This window comes from Taeniopygia guttata, chromosome 3 (assembly GCF_048771995.1).
Source record: "Taeniopygia guttata chromosome 3, bTaeGut7.mat, whole genome shotgun sequence".
Lineage (NCBI taxonomy): Eukaryota > Metazoa > Chordata > Aves > Passeriformes > Estrildidae > Taeniopygia > Taeniopygia guttata.
The window spans coordinates 86,851,287-86,865,713 of NC_133027.1; the positions used below are offsets into that span (position 1 = coordinate 86,851,287).

The 14,427-nt window shown below is 45.2% G+C and overlaps 2 protein-coding genes across 8 annotated transcripts in view; one reads left to right on the forward strand and one right to left on the reverse strand.

The window, feature by feature from the left end:
• Nucleotides 1-640: 640 nt before the first annotated feature.
• Nucleotides 641-10,191, reverse strand: CRNKL1 (crooked neck pre-mRNA splicing factor 1). The gene is made up of 14 exons (XM_002197327.6): nucleotides 10,037-10,191; nucleotides 9,683-9,835; nucleotides 9,072-9,163; nucleotides 8,813-8,971; nucleotides 8,299-8,465; nucleotides 7,626-7,804; nucleotides 6,831-7,001; nucleotides 5,974-6,165; nucleotides 5,216-5,275; nucleotides 4,041-4,121; nucleotides 2,264-2,503; nucleotides 1,900-2,001; nucleotides 1,091-1,339; nucleotides 641-893 (listed from the first exon to the last, which is right to left on the reverse strand). The coding sequence occupies exons 1-14, from the start codon at nucleotides 10,082-10,084 to the stop codon at nucleotides 726-728; spliced, it is 2,061 nt and encodes a 686-aa protein (XP_002197363.1). The 5' UTR covers nucleotides 10,085-10,191; the 3' UTR covers nucleotides 641-725.
• Nucleotides 10,192-10,199: 8 nt separating this feature from the next.
• CFAP61 (cilia and flagella associated protein 61) overlaps nucleotides 10,200-14,427 on the forward strand; it is a 91,796-nt gene continuing 87,568 nt past the window's right edge. For 3 of the 7 annotated variants that reach the window (XM_072927329.1, XM_030268632.4, XM_072927330.1), the window contains exons 1-3: nucleotides 10,336-10,621; nucleotides 12,191-12,346; nucleotides 12,985-13,135. In XM_072927329.1, the coding sequence (XP_072783430.1) occupies nucleotides 12,204-12,346; nucleotides 12,985-13,135 (294 nt within the window). In that variant the 5' untranslated portion in view covers nucleotides 10,336-10,621; nucleotides 12,191-12,203. The other 4 variants (XM_030268635.4, XM_072927328.1, XM_072927327.1 and 1 more) reach the window with 3 other exon arrangements.

Consider the following 14,427-nt stretch of genomic DNA (forward strand, 5'->3'; position numbering starts at 1 on the left):
GGCATAAAAAGGCTGCTCTGGCCACAGCTGGACAGGCCAGATCTGGACAGGTCAGAGCGATGCCCAGCCCAGAGCAGTGACACAGCTCTCTGCTGGTGTCTGCCAGGACACGTTTAAACATGTTCAAACTTCTGTGTTCAAACACAGACTGACTGTGCGGTGCTGATGTCTACACTTTGTCCTCTAGGGCCTGCTTTCAGTGTATATTACTTCTAATATTGTCTCGCCTTACAGGTTTCTGGGATAAAAGCATCCTTCCTTAGATAGGAAGTAGACCAGGTTGTGGTCAACAACCAGGGTGTTTTGTTTTCAACTATTCTCACAATACTCTTATATTTAACAGAATTACTGGAGAATTCATTAGGGATGATGGTTGGAGACTGCTTTCTCACTCAAGGTCTGCTGCCCTGGCACATTAATGTCCTTGAGCAGTGCTGGGATAGGCTGTGGGAGCCTTGGACAGGCCCTTGTGCTGAAAACAAAGTCACCACCCAGTTCTCCTGTCACTGGTGACAGCTAAAGACCCTTGCACTGCTCCCAAGACCTCTCCTTTAACTGATGGACACTCGCAGGACTGTTAAAGCGAACCGACCCCAAGATGGTGCTTGTCTTCCACACAAAATCCGTCTCAAGTCAGTAATACTAAAACTCTCCAAATACATTTATTTATCACCAATGAAAATACTGTACAATGTGCCAAGAAAAGGGTGGGAAAAGGCAAGGTATTAAGTCTGGCTTTCATCAATGTCCTTGTCAGGATCCATGGCTGCAGCTTCGCTCTCCTGCTGCTGTTTCTTCCAGAGCTTTGCCATAGCCAGGAGTTTGAGGTTGGGCTGATTGGCAGTGTCTTCTGGAAAAATGTAATCATAGTACTCCTCCCATCCAGCATCAGACTAGAGAGAAAAATACCACAAAGCAAGTTTAATTTGCATGCTAATGTTGGCTATTAGGAGGTGCTTCTAATAAGAAAGGGAAATTAGAGAAATAGAAAATTTAAGCCCATGTTTGCTATCCCCTGCCCAGCAGCTGACTCCATAAAGCACAAAGCCACTGAGGGCTCACAGCCACTACTGCCGTAATTTCTCCTTACCCCATCTTCAGCCTGCAGCTTTCTCCTCTTCTTTATTTTCTCAGGCATCAGTTTATCTATCCTCTCCTTAGTGTCATCAGTGCCAAACTCATCCTCGAAGCTCCTCCAGGACTCGAGCAGCATGACCCTCTCCTCCTTCTCCTCGCAGCTGCGCATGGCCTTGTTGGCCTCCTCGTAGATCTGCCGGCAGCGCTGCAGCCGTCCCTCCTGCCCTGCTGACAGTTCGAACTGTGCCAGGCTGATCCAGACCTGTGGGCACAGCAAACAAACTCCAGCTCTAGCCTCCACTCTACACCACTACAGCCAGGGCAGAGGTTAAAAACAACAAAGCAGCAAAAAAACCAAAAAACCCACCAAAACAAATAAAAACCAAAACCCAAAAAACCCACCAAATGCCAGCAGGTGCCCAGAAAATCAGGTTTTTTCACACAAGTAAGATTCCCCCCACTGCAGCAGGACACAACATCCACATAAGGCATGTGGATCAATTTCTTGTGGCTCTTTCAAGTCAAGAGAAATCTGTGTGTATTTTGTCAGTGACAGCACCAAGCAACACTGGAAAATCAGAGTTTTCCTTGCAATGTTTTAGCAACCAAGATCCTAAAGCTGCTCAGCAAAGAGGGCTGCTTGGAAAAGCTTCTTTCACCTGAGATAGGCCTGTTATCATATGAAATTCAGGAACTTCCCTCCTCCTTTCAGAGCACAGGCATGGGCCTGAACCTGGGCTGATCTGAGCCAAGGAAGCTCAGGCTTTCCTGCCCACAGGCCAAGTTCAGGGCTGACTCTGTGTCCCAGGTGCCCACACACACCTTGACGTGCTGTGTGCGCTGCAGCAACCGCCGGTAAAGGTTCCTGGTTTTCTCATACTCCTCTTGCTCAATCTCAAAGTCAATGTAGGATTTCCAAAGCACCTGCAACAGAGAAGTCTCTCATCATGACCATTCCGAGCACATTGGGAGGGGAAAAGAACAAATAAAGGTAAAATTTCCCTGAGAAAAAGTTCAGGGAGCAGGGGCTTTGGCAGCATTGGCTGGGATTAGGGCTGAGCAGCACCAAACCTGGTGCCCATCAACCACTCAGCTTTCACTTCATGTTTCATCTGGTGGATTATTTACATGTCCATCAGCTACACTGTGCAATAAATACCTTAAAATCAGTCCTCTCCCTGCTTACCTCTGGCATGTCCAGGCGGGGCTGGCCAATAGCTAGCTCGTAGATGGCCCGGGCACGGTCGATGTCCCCAAGGATGGTCTCCAGCTCAGCAAACTTAATCCAGGATGTGCAGTTTTCCGGTGCAAACTCCAGGAATTTTTCGTACAACTTTCGGCAACGGTCAAATTCACGCAGCTGTAACTCCAGCTCAATGTAACCTTTAAACAGTTTGGTTTTTGGACATTTACCTATGGATGTCCCCTGTTGTGCAAAATAAAAATCCCAAAAACCAAACCTTTAGCGATCTTGCAGGAAAATAAACCCCCACTCGTTTCTCTAAGTGTTTGAACTACAACTTGTCTTTTTACACCATTTATTCAGCTTGTTCAGGGGCAGTAGTAAATTCAACCAGTGTTTGCAGAACAAATGTGCATCCATGAACACTAAGAGCCTGGCAAGCAGAAGATACCTGTCACTTGTCATTCTTTTACAGTATGTGGGCTCCCCATGGAGTGTGAGTGGAACCTACCCTGGTTCATCAGCTGAGCACCTGAAGGAAGTACAGTACCAGTCTGTACCAGCCTGCCAGGGAAGCAGTTCCCAAGCATCTCATAAAACAAATGATACCAATCAAACTGTGGCCCCATACTGCTCCTCCTGGCACAGAGAATGGCTGCCCACCCTTGTCTGCTGGCTGGCAGCAATGGACAAGTGGAGAATAATGTCTTTACAAAGTACTTTGTTTCTATACACCTCAATCTCTGAAGAAAACTGTCCGTCCTGAGCCAAGCTGTGAGAGGCAATTCTGGATTCTTAATCTGGGAAATTTACAACAACTGTTAGAATGGGCATACCTGAGACAGGCTGTAGTGAATTTGGCCTTGGAGTCACTTCTACAGACAAGTATTGTTTACTAAGCAATGTGGCTTCTGCTCCCTCAAACCAATGTGAAGTAGTTTGAGATGGAATTCCCTTACCACAGTTCTCCTGCACAATGTTCCTACATGTTTAGTACCTTGGAATTTATTAAAAATAGAGGAAACCACCACTTGGGATTACCAATTTGGTCACTGTTATGGCCTTTTGCAGATGCCACTGGTATTTCAGAGTATGCTTAGTTCTTCTCCATGTGCCCTCCATCACTGTTAGGGTGGAAACCCCATCAGTTTGCTCATGAAAGTCAAGCCACCTCAACTGCCACCAACACTGGCTTTCTCTCAAAATGCCTGATGCTATCCTTGAGCTTACTAAGAATATCTGAACTAAAAAGAAAGCAAGTTTTTAATTTCAGAAGATTCTATTTCTTGCTGCCCCATCACACCCTGCTGTCCCCTTGTGCTGACATTCAGACTGAACCTGCTCAGCCTGCTCCTGAGCCTGCCTGAAGTCCCTGTGATTGCTTCTGTCAGCAGCTGAGACTGGCACAAAATTTGGCAAGTGCTAATTTCCTAGAGGCAAACTTCCCATTCATCTACAAGGCTTTTTAAAACACTATTGTTAGAACAAGTATCACTGTAAGCCATCAGCAACAGCTAAGAACTTGTAAGAGCACTGAGCTGATGTGGGTGCTCTGCATTCATAGGAGCGCTTTGTCGTTTCTGCCAGGGGCTAATTCATTGGAACAAGCTACACTTCTTTTAAAATCATACATGACAGTAAATGCTGGCCCCTGAAGACTTCTTGGATGCTTTATTTTAAGTGGATTAAATCAGCAATTTAAAAAAGACAATTTAAGATCTTTTAATAATATTCCTGTGTTACTATTAGTGAAGTCAATTATGGCTCTGACAAAGCTTACCAAAGCCCTTCTGGCAAGGGGGAGGTTTTTCTGGCGAATTTCAAACTGTGCATACAGCAGCCACATTTTAGCAAATGTAAACTGGAAGAAAAAGAACAAAGTGCTATTTAGGCTGGAAAGTCAGTATATAATACTATACACGTTGCTTAAAAAAACCAGCATTCTGTCTATACAAGATATGACTGCTACTGCAGGTAATCTCATTTGATCTCAGTGTTCTCCTGCTGAAAGGTTTAGGGTTCATTATCTAAAACAGTCTCTACAACAGGACAATATATTGGGGCAAAAGCAAAAATGGCCAGGACAGAAGTCTTTTAAACCATGGAAAATAGTTTTTTAACCAACCATCAACTGGCAAGACATCAGCCAGTGTTGAATCAATCAATAGCTAATCAGCTCTTAATAACTAGAGATTAATCTGACACGCTCATGACACAATAAATGACAAACTAGAAGAAGAACATGAACAAGGATTTTCTGACATTCCAAGGCAATGCAGTTGTAAGGGTTTGGCCACATGGATATTTTAGTTAAAGCTCACAAGCAAAAAAAAAAAAACCATAAAACCCCAATCAATCAGCCTTGAAGACTGATTGTAATGGGGAAGCCAGACCTGAAAGCTGTTTTGTCAAACATAGCTGCCTCAGTGGTGGTGACCATGGAGGCCACTGGATGCTATAAAAGGTGTTAACCCAGTTAAGCAGAGCCTCAAGTGCCCTGCAAAGAGTGCAGGAGACTAGGCTGTGAGCAGCTACGAACGTTCCTGCCTGAGGAGGAATGCAAGCAAGCAAAATCTAAGTGGTCTTCCCTGTTTTCTGACTATGTGCAATTTCATCTTCTTAGGGTTTGCTCAGCAACTACTTAGTAATTTGAAAATACTGAAAAAACCCTTGTGTCTCATATGTATGAGGGAATCCTGACACCAGTGCTTGCCCTGCAGTTTGCCTCTTTGATGCAAATTACAGATACCTTGCACTCTAGCTGGAAAACCATTTTGGAAGATGGAAGTTTTGAGAAACTGGAAGAGATACTTGAAGTTTTAAGCTAAGTCTCGATGAACCCACTAGCAGCCAGTTGGAGCTGCTTACACCCCTGAATGTAGCACGGGAAGAGAAAGGATCTTATCTAGGGCATTTTAACCCAAAACTCAAGCCAAACTGATGGAGGAGCCATACCTTCTTGTGGGGCAGGAGCTCAAGGCATGCCTGGTACACCTGTCTGGTTCGCTCTGCATCCTGTAAAAACAGACAGCATGTAAAACACTCTGTTTACTGCTGAGATTATGCTGAATTTGAGTCTTGCAGTGACTGCAAACCTGCAGAACAGTATCTAAGTCAAGCTGGTTAGAATCTGCAATGCTTATCTACTTTGTGTGCACAGTTCAAAGGTGGTAGCTTCTGCATCAACAAGACTCACCTTTTCAAAGCAAGGTTCAGTGCTAGGAAGCCGACAAAAAAGAAGTGTCCTGGCTGTGGGAGGAAAAGTAAGTCTTTTCCTTTAACAGACACTGAACAGGTGTTTCATACTCAGAGCAGCTCTTATGTTCCAATAAATACTTGCACAGCCTCAAAGGTTACAATGATGACAACCTGGCTGCTTCACAAACAGTTTTTTTAAAATATAAAACTATTTCACAAGTTCAGGTAACAGTCTGCCATGGGCAGTTCAGCCAGGGCCACCAGAAATACCCACTCCTGATTTTGTTATCAGTGTGTTTCTGAATGAATTGGGGTAAAACGAGTTTGGCCTTTTCCCTCCCTTATGCACAGGAGGGAAAACTAGAAGAGGAAAAAATCTCTGTATTTAAATAATATATCCTGTAGCATGTTACATAAAAGTAGTAACACAGAATACTTAGTTCTTGGTTTTCCCATTAAAATATCAGCAGCTATTTACTATACAGAAAGGGAAACCCCGAATTGTCACTACTTGCCTTTGCCTCCAGCTCCTCATAGAGTGCGTAGTTAATCCAGAGGTAGATGTATCTCTTCCAGTGGCGTTTCTCCTGGATGGGGGGCACATTAGCAATGGCTCTCTCATACACCTCCCGCACAGTCTCGGTGTCCATGTCGCTCTCCACCAGCCGCAGATAGTCAAACCATGCATCGTAGTTGTGGGGGTTTGCCTTTCAGAGACGGGAATGGAGCAACAGCAAACAAACTGCAGTCACTAAAACTAACAGAGCCTCATCCTTTACTTAGTCAGAATTTTCCCTTTAAAACAGATCACTGGAATATTAATGAAAACTGTCAGTCTTGGGGATGGTTATGGTAGAGCTTTTAGCTTAGGAAAAGTGACTTTTCTTTAAATTTTGTTTTTGTTTTGCCCTCAGCATTGTCTCAATGAAGGCAGTCCAAGTAAAGTGTGAGAAGGGACTAGGAGTGATGAAATGTGCAGTGTGGACTGAACAGCAGACAGGTGTGGCACAGGTGTTTTCTCACAAGAAGGTATTTATGCACAGGTGAGGTGTCCTATAATGGCTATTCCCTAAGTAGTAACTACAAGCTAAATTGCATTATCCTTAAGGGTACCAAGCCTTGAGCTCAATCCAAAACCCTCACCTGCACAATCTAGATTAGAAAGCAGAAACAAAAAAAGCAGTGAACGTAGATATCATTCTCTTCCCCAGGGATGGAATTCTGTCTCTAAAATGAACATTCCCTTGGTGTTTTTTTGGACTGACTTTCAAGGGTAAGTTGAAATTCATCAGCCTTGATATCACAAAATACTCATGTCCCTTAAACACCAGCTGACTGTACAGTGAGCCTGGAGGGTATCTGTCCAACGTACCTTCACCTCCTCTTCATACTGAAATCTCCTCTTGCTGACAATGATGTCCTCAATTCCCCTCCTGTCTCCAAACTTCTTCTCAAAGATGGTGTAACTCTTGAAGAGATTCTGGGCATCCTGCTTTGGAATTCTATCCAAGGCATACTTGTAGATAACCCTCACTCTTTCAAACTGAAAATATTAAATATAATTTCAAAAATATTTACAAAGCAGTTTCTGTCCGCCCTGACAGCTTTTCAATGAGCTTTTGGCAATATTTAATAGAATACAGAACTGTCAGACATTCCAACATAAGCAATTGTTTTAGAAGAGGACTAACACAGATCTCCCTGAAGAGTAAACTTTGAGGGGGAAAAAATAAACCTGAAAATGCCAGCCCCCATCATCTCTTATTCATTTACAGGTTTAGAATATTTAAACCAATTTAAGAGGCTGTGGTTTGGGGTTCACAGAATGTCTTCAATTTCATAACAGCCTGGGAACCTTAGAAACTGTGAAAAACATCCAAACCAATCCAGTTTTCTATCATGCAGGCCCATAACCTCTTAGAACCTCTCCAGTCGGAGGATACATGTTTGAGCCAATGCTGTTGGTCCTGGGCTTGGCAGATCTCCCTTAGAGCACATTTTATTGATGGCACCAAAAGGCAACTAGAGGTGAGCAAAAAAGTGTCTCCCTAACTCAGACTACAGTCATGAGGTGCTGAGAGCTGCAAGTATTGCAGTGAATGTTAAATGCCTTTAGTTTGATATTCAAGGAGAAACACTGGCATGACTCAGATCAAGAAAATCTTACTTCTTTCTGGTTCTCCTCAAACTTAGCAAATGCCACATACAAGTGCTCATCCATGTGCTCCTCCCCGAAGAACTCCACTGCCCTCTCATACACCTTCCTGGCGTGGGCAAAGTAGCTGTGCTTCTCCTCGAAGCGTGCGTACTTGATCCAGTTCTTCACATCAGGGTGAACGAGGACAAGTACAGCTCTTGTTAAAGAAACAGCTGGCTGAGTGGCACATCCCCAGCTGTGTTCTTCCCAGGGACTACTGGGTCAAGGACTTCATCAAACACCTACAGGATGGCACACGTGGGGAACAATAAATGCAGCTAGGAAGAAGACACTGACAGGTATAAGCATGCAAAGGTTTTGTGCCTTACTGTGAACTTAAAAAGGCATAAGGGTCAGGGAAAATCTGAGGAGAAACAAATGATGGCTACAAAAGAGCTGGATGCATGAGCAGTGCAGTTAAACAGACACTGTTGTGGCACAACCTGCAGCCACTCCACTGAATCTGGAGGCTTTCCCTAAACACGCTTTTAACACCTCCTGCTGGTTCCCAGGGTGGTGGGTCACTCCCAGCACACCACAGTGAAAAGGAGTACAGGGACTTTGCTGGACATGGAATATTTAGGAAGGAAATAAAGAATGGAGACCTTAACCCAGGCAGGAGTCACAGGACTGAAAAGGATATATCTCTCATAAATGCCTCGTGCTCTATCCACCTCCTTGTATCTGAGCTCAAAGTTGATGTAGGAATGCCAGGCTTGCTCCTCTGGCTGCCACTCCATCCACCGTTCAAACACCTGGCGTGACCCAGCGACATTCCCCAGCATCTCCTCCATGTATGTGTACTTGTACCTAGAGAAAGGAGATTGAGTTTCTGCAATCACATGGTGAACATATCCATTCAGGGATTTCTGGAGCGCTTCCTAAGAGTATCCCTGAGCTCCCCTCACCTATTTCTTCCCACCCCAGAAATGTCTGTAAGCACAGCAGTGACTGGCAGTATCCAGGCACACAAACATCCTTCTCTCCCAAGGCTCTTGCCACTAAAAAAGTACAAAACCTTTCCAAAACTTCAGCCTTCCTCCATTTTTTTCAGACCAGCCTGAAGAGAAGCAGGATAATCTGCATAACCCCAGAACAGCCAAATACTGTGGGGGTCTTCGGGGCTAGAAGGGGATCTCACTGCTTGGCCACCGTACCAGAACTGGTTCACCCTAGGCAGGGTAGTGATGGCCCGGTCCCAGATGTTCCGGGCGTGGTTGACCTGGCGGTTCTTCATCTCCATCTCGGCATATTTCAGCCAGAGGGTGACATTCCTGTAGTCCACATCTAGAGCACGCTCGTAAATGGAACGGGCTCTGGAAAACATGAGTACAGGGCATGTAAAATGTGCCTCCTAGACTTTGGTGTGTGCCTAAAAAGGCTCATAAGAGATGCCTACAGTCACATAATCGTTACCTCTGTATTTCCTTCAGGCTTTCCTCCCATTGTGCATACTTTATCCAGTTACTGATAACAGTCCTGTTCTTTCTTATGTTATCTTCAAAAGTCTGAGGAGAAAATTTTATCTGTAAGTCAGAAATCCTTGTGCAGACAATTCACGTCAAAAATGGCTTATGGGGTATTATAATAACCATCAGGAATATGCTTGCTTTGCTTAGGTACTTTCAAAGCAAAAAGCCAAGCAAAACCATGGGTAAATCTGCATAAGCAAAGCAATTCTTTCAAAAGAAGATTTATAACTCAGCATTACTGTAGTGTTATTTACTGTTGATATTTTTATAGTGGCTGGCCAGATACTGCTGGTAATGAAGAAAACTCCTATTAATTGTGTAATAATTACCCTTTCAGTGTTCTGAACACAGGCACAGTTTCAAGCAACACATCTGTAAATTGCAGGTTCTGCTAAAGAGTAGCATGAAAAAAGGTTTTAAAGAATTGGTGTTCAACTGGAATGTCCACAAGGAATACAAACTACATCTTGTTTAAGTTAAAAACAGTGGCATTTTAGTGCTTTATGTGAGTGTCAAGATTAAACCAATTTTTTTTTTTTTTTTTTTTTACTGTACCTTCCTCTTCCGGAGTTTATAGTCATTTAGCTCTTCAACATCTGTGATCTTCTGCTGCGGAGGCGGTGGGAGAAGTTCGAGTTCCCTCTCCTTTGCCTCTCTCAGAAGCTGCTCCGCTGTGATCTGAACTTCGGCGGGTGCCTTGTTTTTCACCTGCAAGGCAAGGACAAGGGGGGCTCGGCTCACATTTCCTAACGCAGTACCGGCACGATCAATTTCCTCCGGCGCCTCGCGAAGCGCGGTGCCGGGCGCGGGCGGGGTCGGAGCCCGCCGCGACCCGCCGGGACGGGATGGCCCGAGACGAATGGGTATCGAGGGGTCCCGGGGGTCCCCACCGCCCTCCCCGCCACCCACCTTCGCCACTTTGGGGATGCGTTGCTTCCCAGCTGCTGTGGACGCCATTTTTCCGCCGCTGCGCGCGCCGGCCCCGCCCCGGCACCCCTGACCTCACGCAGCACCGCCCGAGCGTCGTTGCCGCGGTAACAGCGACGCGTCCCGGCCGGCGGCGGGAGGGCGGTGGGACTGTCCGTCCCGTCCGTAGGACCGTTCGGTCTGTCTCGTCCGTGGGCTCAGCTGTTCCATCTGTGCTGCCGTTCCTGTCCTTGGGACACTCTGTGGCCACTTCGCTCTGCAGCGCTGGGGACAGGGCAGGTGAGTGCCCGCGCTGCGGCCGTGCGATGCACGCGCTCGGCGGGGCGCCCCCTGGCGGCTCGGCGGTGTCGGTCTGTCCGAGTGCGTGGGCGTGGCCACCGTGCCTGAGGGGGTTCGCGGCCGGGGGTCCGTGAGGCCGCCTCGGGGGTGTCCAGCCCCCGCCCTGCCCGAGGTACCTCCCCGGGCCCGACCCTGTCCGGTCCGGCTCCGCCCCGCCCCAAGTCACCAGGGGTGCCCCTCAAGAGCCTCGCACAGTAGCCTTCTACAGCTCTTCGCAGCCCTCCCGAGGTATGTGTGCTTTCTGGGCTACAAACGCCAAAGAAATCGCGTGCAGTCTTACTTATGCTTCAAGAGAGCGTTTGTGTGAGGAGGCGGGAGGGAACTGCTCTGAGTGCGGGAGGGGAACGCCCTCCTCTTCTTGTTCTGCTGGGTGTGTCTGGGATCCTGCTCCGTGGGACGAGTGCAGAAGTTACTGTAGGAGCAGCGCATTTCCTTACGGAAATGGTATATTTTTACTGTGAAAATGCTGCTTTCTCTGGCTGCGGGAGCGTTTAGGGGAGCCAGTGGAGATGCGTGTATTTTTTTTTTTTGGAGGGGGGGTTAACTTTAACAATTTACTGTGAAAATGTAGCAAACAGTTTGTCTCAGTTGAAGTAATCTTAGTGCGCTAAACCTCAGCCGAAGAACGGCCCTTTAAAGTTCGTGTCAGTTTTTATTTTTAAAATTGACGCATGTTTGCAGAGGATGTGTTCCTTCAGGTTAATTTCAGGACCCGCGTTGACGCTGGAATGTGAAAGATGTAGGAGTGCATGTGACTCTGTCTGTATTTAAAAGGTGTGAAAATCTTAATTTCTTTTGGTTTTTCATTTTAGTTAGGAATTCAGGTGCTTGATAACTGAGCATCATATTTGTATTTGGGGTCACTGTTGGAAGTGGCTGTTGTGTTTGGTAGAGTGATGGAATTGCTCTGCTGGTCCAGGTGTGTTGGTTTAGGCTTTTTTTTTTTTTTTTTTTTTTTTTTTTTAGTTAGTACTGCTATATTTTGCATATGTATTTAAGAAATTTTGGGAAGCCATTGTTTGGTCGCTTTATTTCACGTGCTTGATAGTTGGCTGGGTCACAGCAGGCTGCAGTACTGAGCGGAGACACACAACTAAAGGGTGTTAGACCCGAGGGAATGGTCACAAGTGGTTTGAGGATCTGATGCCCCGTGTGTTCTAAAGTTGCTGGACGGATCAACATATCAGCTGTGCCTGGCACATTTTCTCAATGCGGAACCACAAAAAAAACCCACCAAAAAACACTTTTTTTTTTTTTTTCTGTGTAAGAAAGCAGTAGAACTTTGAATAGCCACAGAACTTTTAATTCCTTCAGAAATTTAAGCGCTTCTGTTGATCTCAAAAGAAATTCGAGGAGGAGTTTTGGACAAAATACAGTTAACTCATGTGAAACTGCTGTTTAATCGGGACATTGTGTACCTGGTTGTTTGCAGCTGAGTCTCCAGCCTGCTTCCCCTGACTGCCCGCAGCTGAGCCTCCCACTGAAGGCCTTTGAGTTTGAAGTTCTTGGTGATGAGCTGGTTAGCATGCTAATGAATAAATAGGAAAGCAGCTGTAGCCTATTAAAACAATTAATTTCCTCTGTAGGATCCAGACCATAGGAGTAATTGCCTACTGCCTTTCAGGTGTGCAATGGACAGGCAGTGCCCATCTGTGTGGTGGTATGCAGGAACCAGGCACCAAATCCGTAGAAACTGCCCCAATTTAGAGTTGTTATGAAAACCCACCTGAAGTGACTGTGTTAGGCAGGGGATGACAGTGGATGGCTGGAGCCAGAAGTGTTTTCCTTGGTTCTCAGTGCAGCTTGTGGGATGACCACAGTAACTTCATCAAGGGGAAATACAGATGTGGTCACTGCCAGAAGGACAAAGTCACATGATGTCTCGGGCATTATCAGCCTCTTCAGCCCTGTCACAGAAGACCTCTTTGGAAGGATTGACGTCACTTACCTTTTGTAAGTAATGGTGTTTTAGGTTGTCACTTTCAGAAAATTACACTTAACATGGCAGAAAGCATTCTGACCCTTGACATGGTGTGACATAAATATTTTTTGTGCTGCTTCTAAAAATGGAAAGAAAATCTACTTTCATGTCTGTCACATGCATGACTGTGCAAACCTGGGTCTCTGCCATAATGGAGAAGGTTTAATTCTGTACTAGCTTCTTTTTGTAAAAGCTCAGAAGAAATGCTGTTGAAAAAAGCTGTCAGCAGACAGGGTGTGTGACAGATACTGGTGGGTCACTTATGTTTCCCCCCTTAATAGCAAAAATCACGGATAACAGCTGTTTGGGGAAAAAGACGTGTGAAGATACATACAAATGTTTTGAAGGGAATGTTTAAGTCTTGCATCTCAAATTTACTAATATGAGGATTTGAAAATCATCCTGAATTTTTATGATGTTATAGCACAAATGTGTGGAACTGAAGTAACAATTCCATGTTAGCATGTGGATGGTGAAGTTTAATTGGGGCCTGATCCTGGGAACCCTCTTGAACATGGCTAATTTTGCTGTTCCTCAGGCTGAATTCACAGTCAGTCACTTTTCTATGTGGAGTTTCGTTAACTTGTGCAAAATTAAATTGTTTTCATAGAGAATTATCAAATCTTGCTTTAACACTCTGCAATGAGAAGAATGAGGTTATAGCTCATGCTGCCTTTCTGGACTATCCGAATTGGAATATCACTGATCAGGCTGAATGGGAACCATTCCTGCATGAAAACTACACTAACAATAAATGCACTGTAAGTAAATAGTGTGATTTTAGTTGAGTTTTCATTTAAGGCTCAGGTATGGAAAATACACGTGGGCGTCTGCGATCTGTTTCTGGTAGATTTGAGGCATTCAGGATACAGAAGGTGATGGAGTCCTTGTCAAACCCTTGTGCTGACAAGGGGAACCTTAGTTCTGCAGAGAACTTTTTTGGTGCTGGTGGGGAGGCTGCTGCTCTGTGTCTTGCTGGCTGCTGGCGACTTTCACACGGGCTCCTTGGGCGAGTTTGTGACTTTCTGGTAGGATCTACAGAAACTGGCCCTTACAAGTTTAGCACTCGAATGCTCTCCCATCACCAAGTCCAGCTGGGAACTAGATTGTGGAATTGTTGAGAAAATACAGAAAATGTTAAACCCCAGGCACTCATAAGGTGTGCAGCATGTGCCATAATGAGGTGTTGGCAGTGCTGCAGTTATCTCTGGGCATTTTGTTCATCAGTTGCCTAGGGTCTTCTGTAGTGTTAAGCAATGGCTTGGAGGTAAACTGACAAAGTGTTTGAAAATGTGTGCTCTTAAAAGAAACACCACCAGTACAGCCAAAGAGAGTGTGCAGAAAGGACCTGTGATTTCCTTGTAATGGACTTTGTCCCTTGAGCAGCACTTCGTGGACAGCCACTTCATTCAGGGTGCAGCTGCTCTGGGGGTTCTGCTGTGCTATGCTCTCCCTCAGGCTGCGTGGTGGCTCTGTGGGATCTGGTGTAGCGGCCTACAGAGAAAAGAAAAATGAATTACTGTTCAGAACCAGTAGTGAAAAATACCTTGTAACAGGCAGCATTCTATTTTTCTAGAATGGAGTTTATTTGCTAAAGGAGGTGTAGAAGAGTCAGTGTTTTATACTTCTGCATTGGCAGAAAGCTGAACGTTTTCTGGGGTATAACTTGATGAGATGTCATTGGTAAACTGTAGGTTAAATCCATGCAGGTGTGCTTTTCAAAACTGAGGTCATCTGAACGTAGGAGTTCTGTGAAGTATAGTTGACCTGTCTTTTTCCTAGAGTACAGAAATAATTTCAGGGTCTGAAGTGGGAGTTGAATTGTGCAGAAAGGGATAAGTGAAGATGCTGTACTGGATTGTCTGGTTACCAGCACTATTCAGAAACAGTTACAGTCCATGTCTGGTATACTTGGTGTCCTCTTGGACCTCAACAGTAATATACTTTTATTTCTTCCCTTTGCTTCTAAAAAAACAAACTGCCTGATTTTTAGGGATGTCTTTAGATGTTTATTAGAATAGCTTGTTGTCCTGATGCTGGTCCATGTACTGCA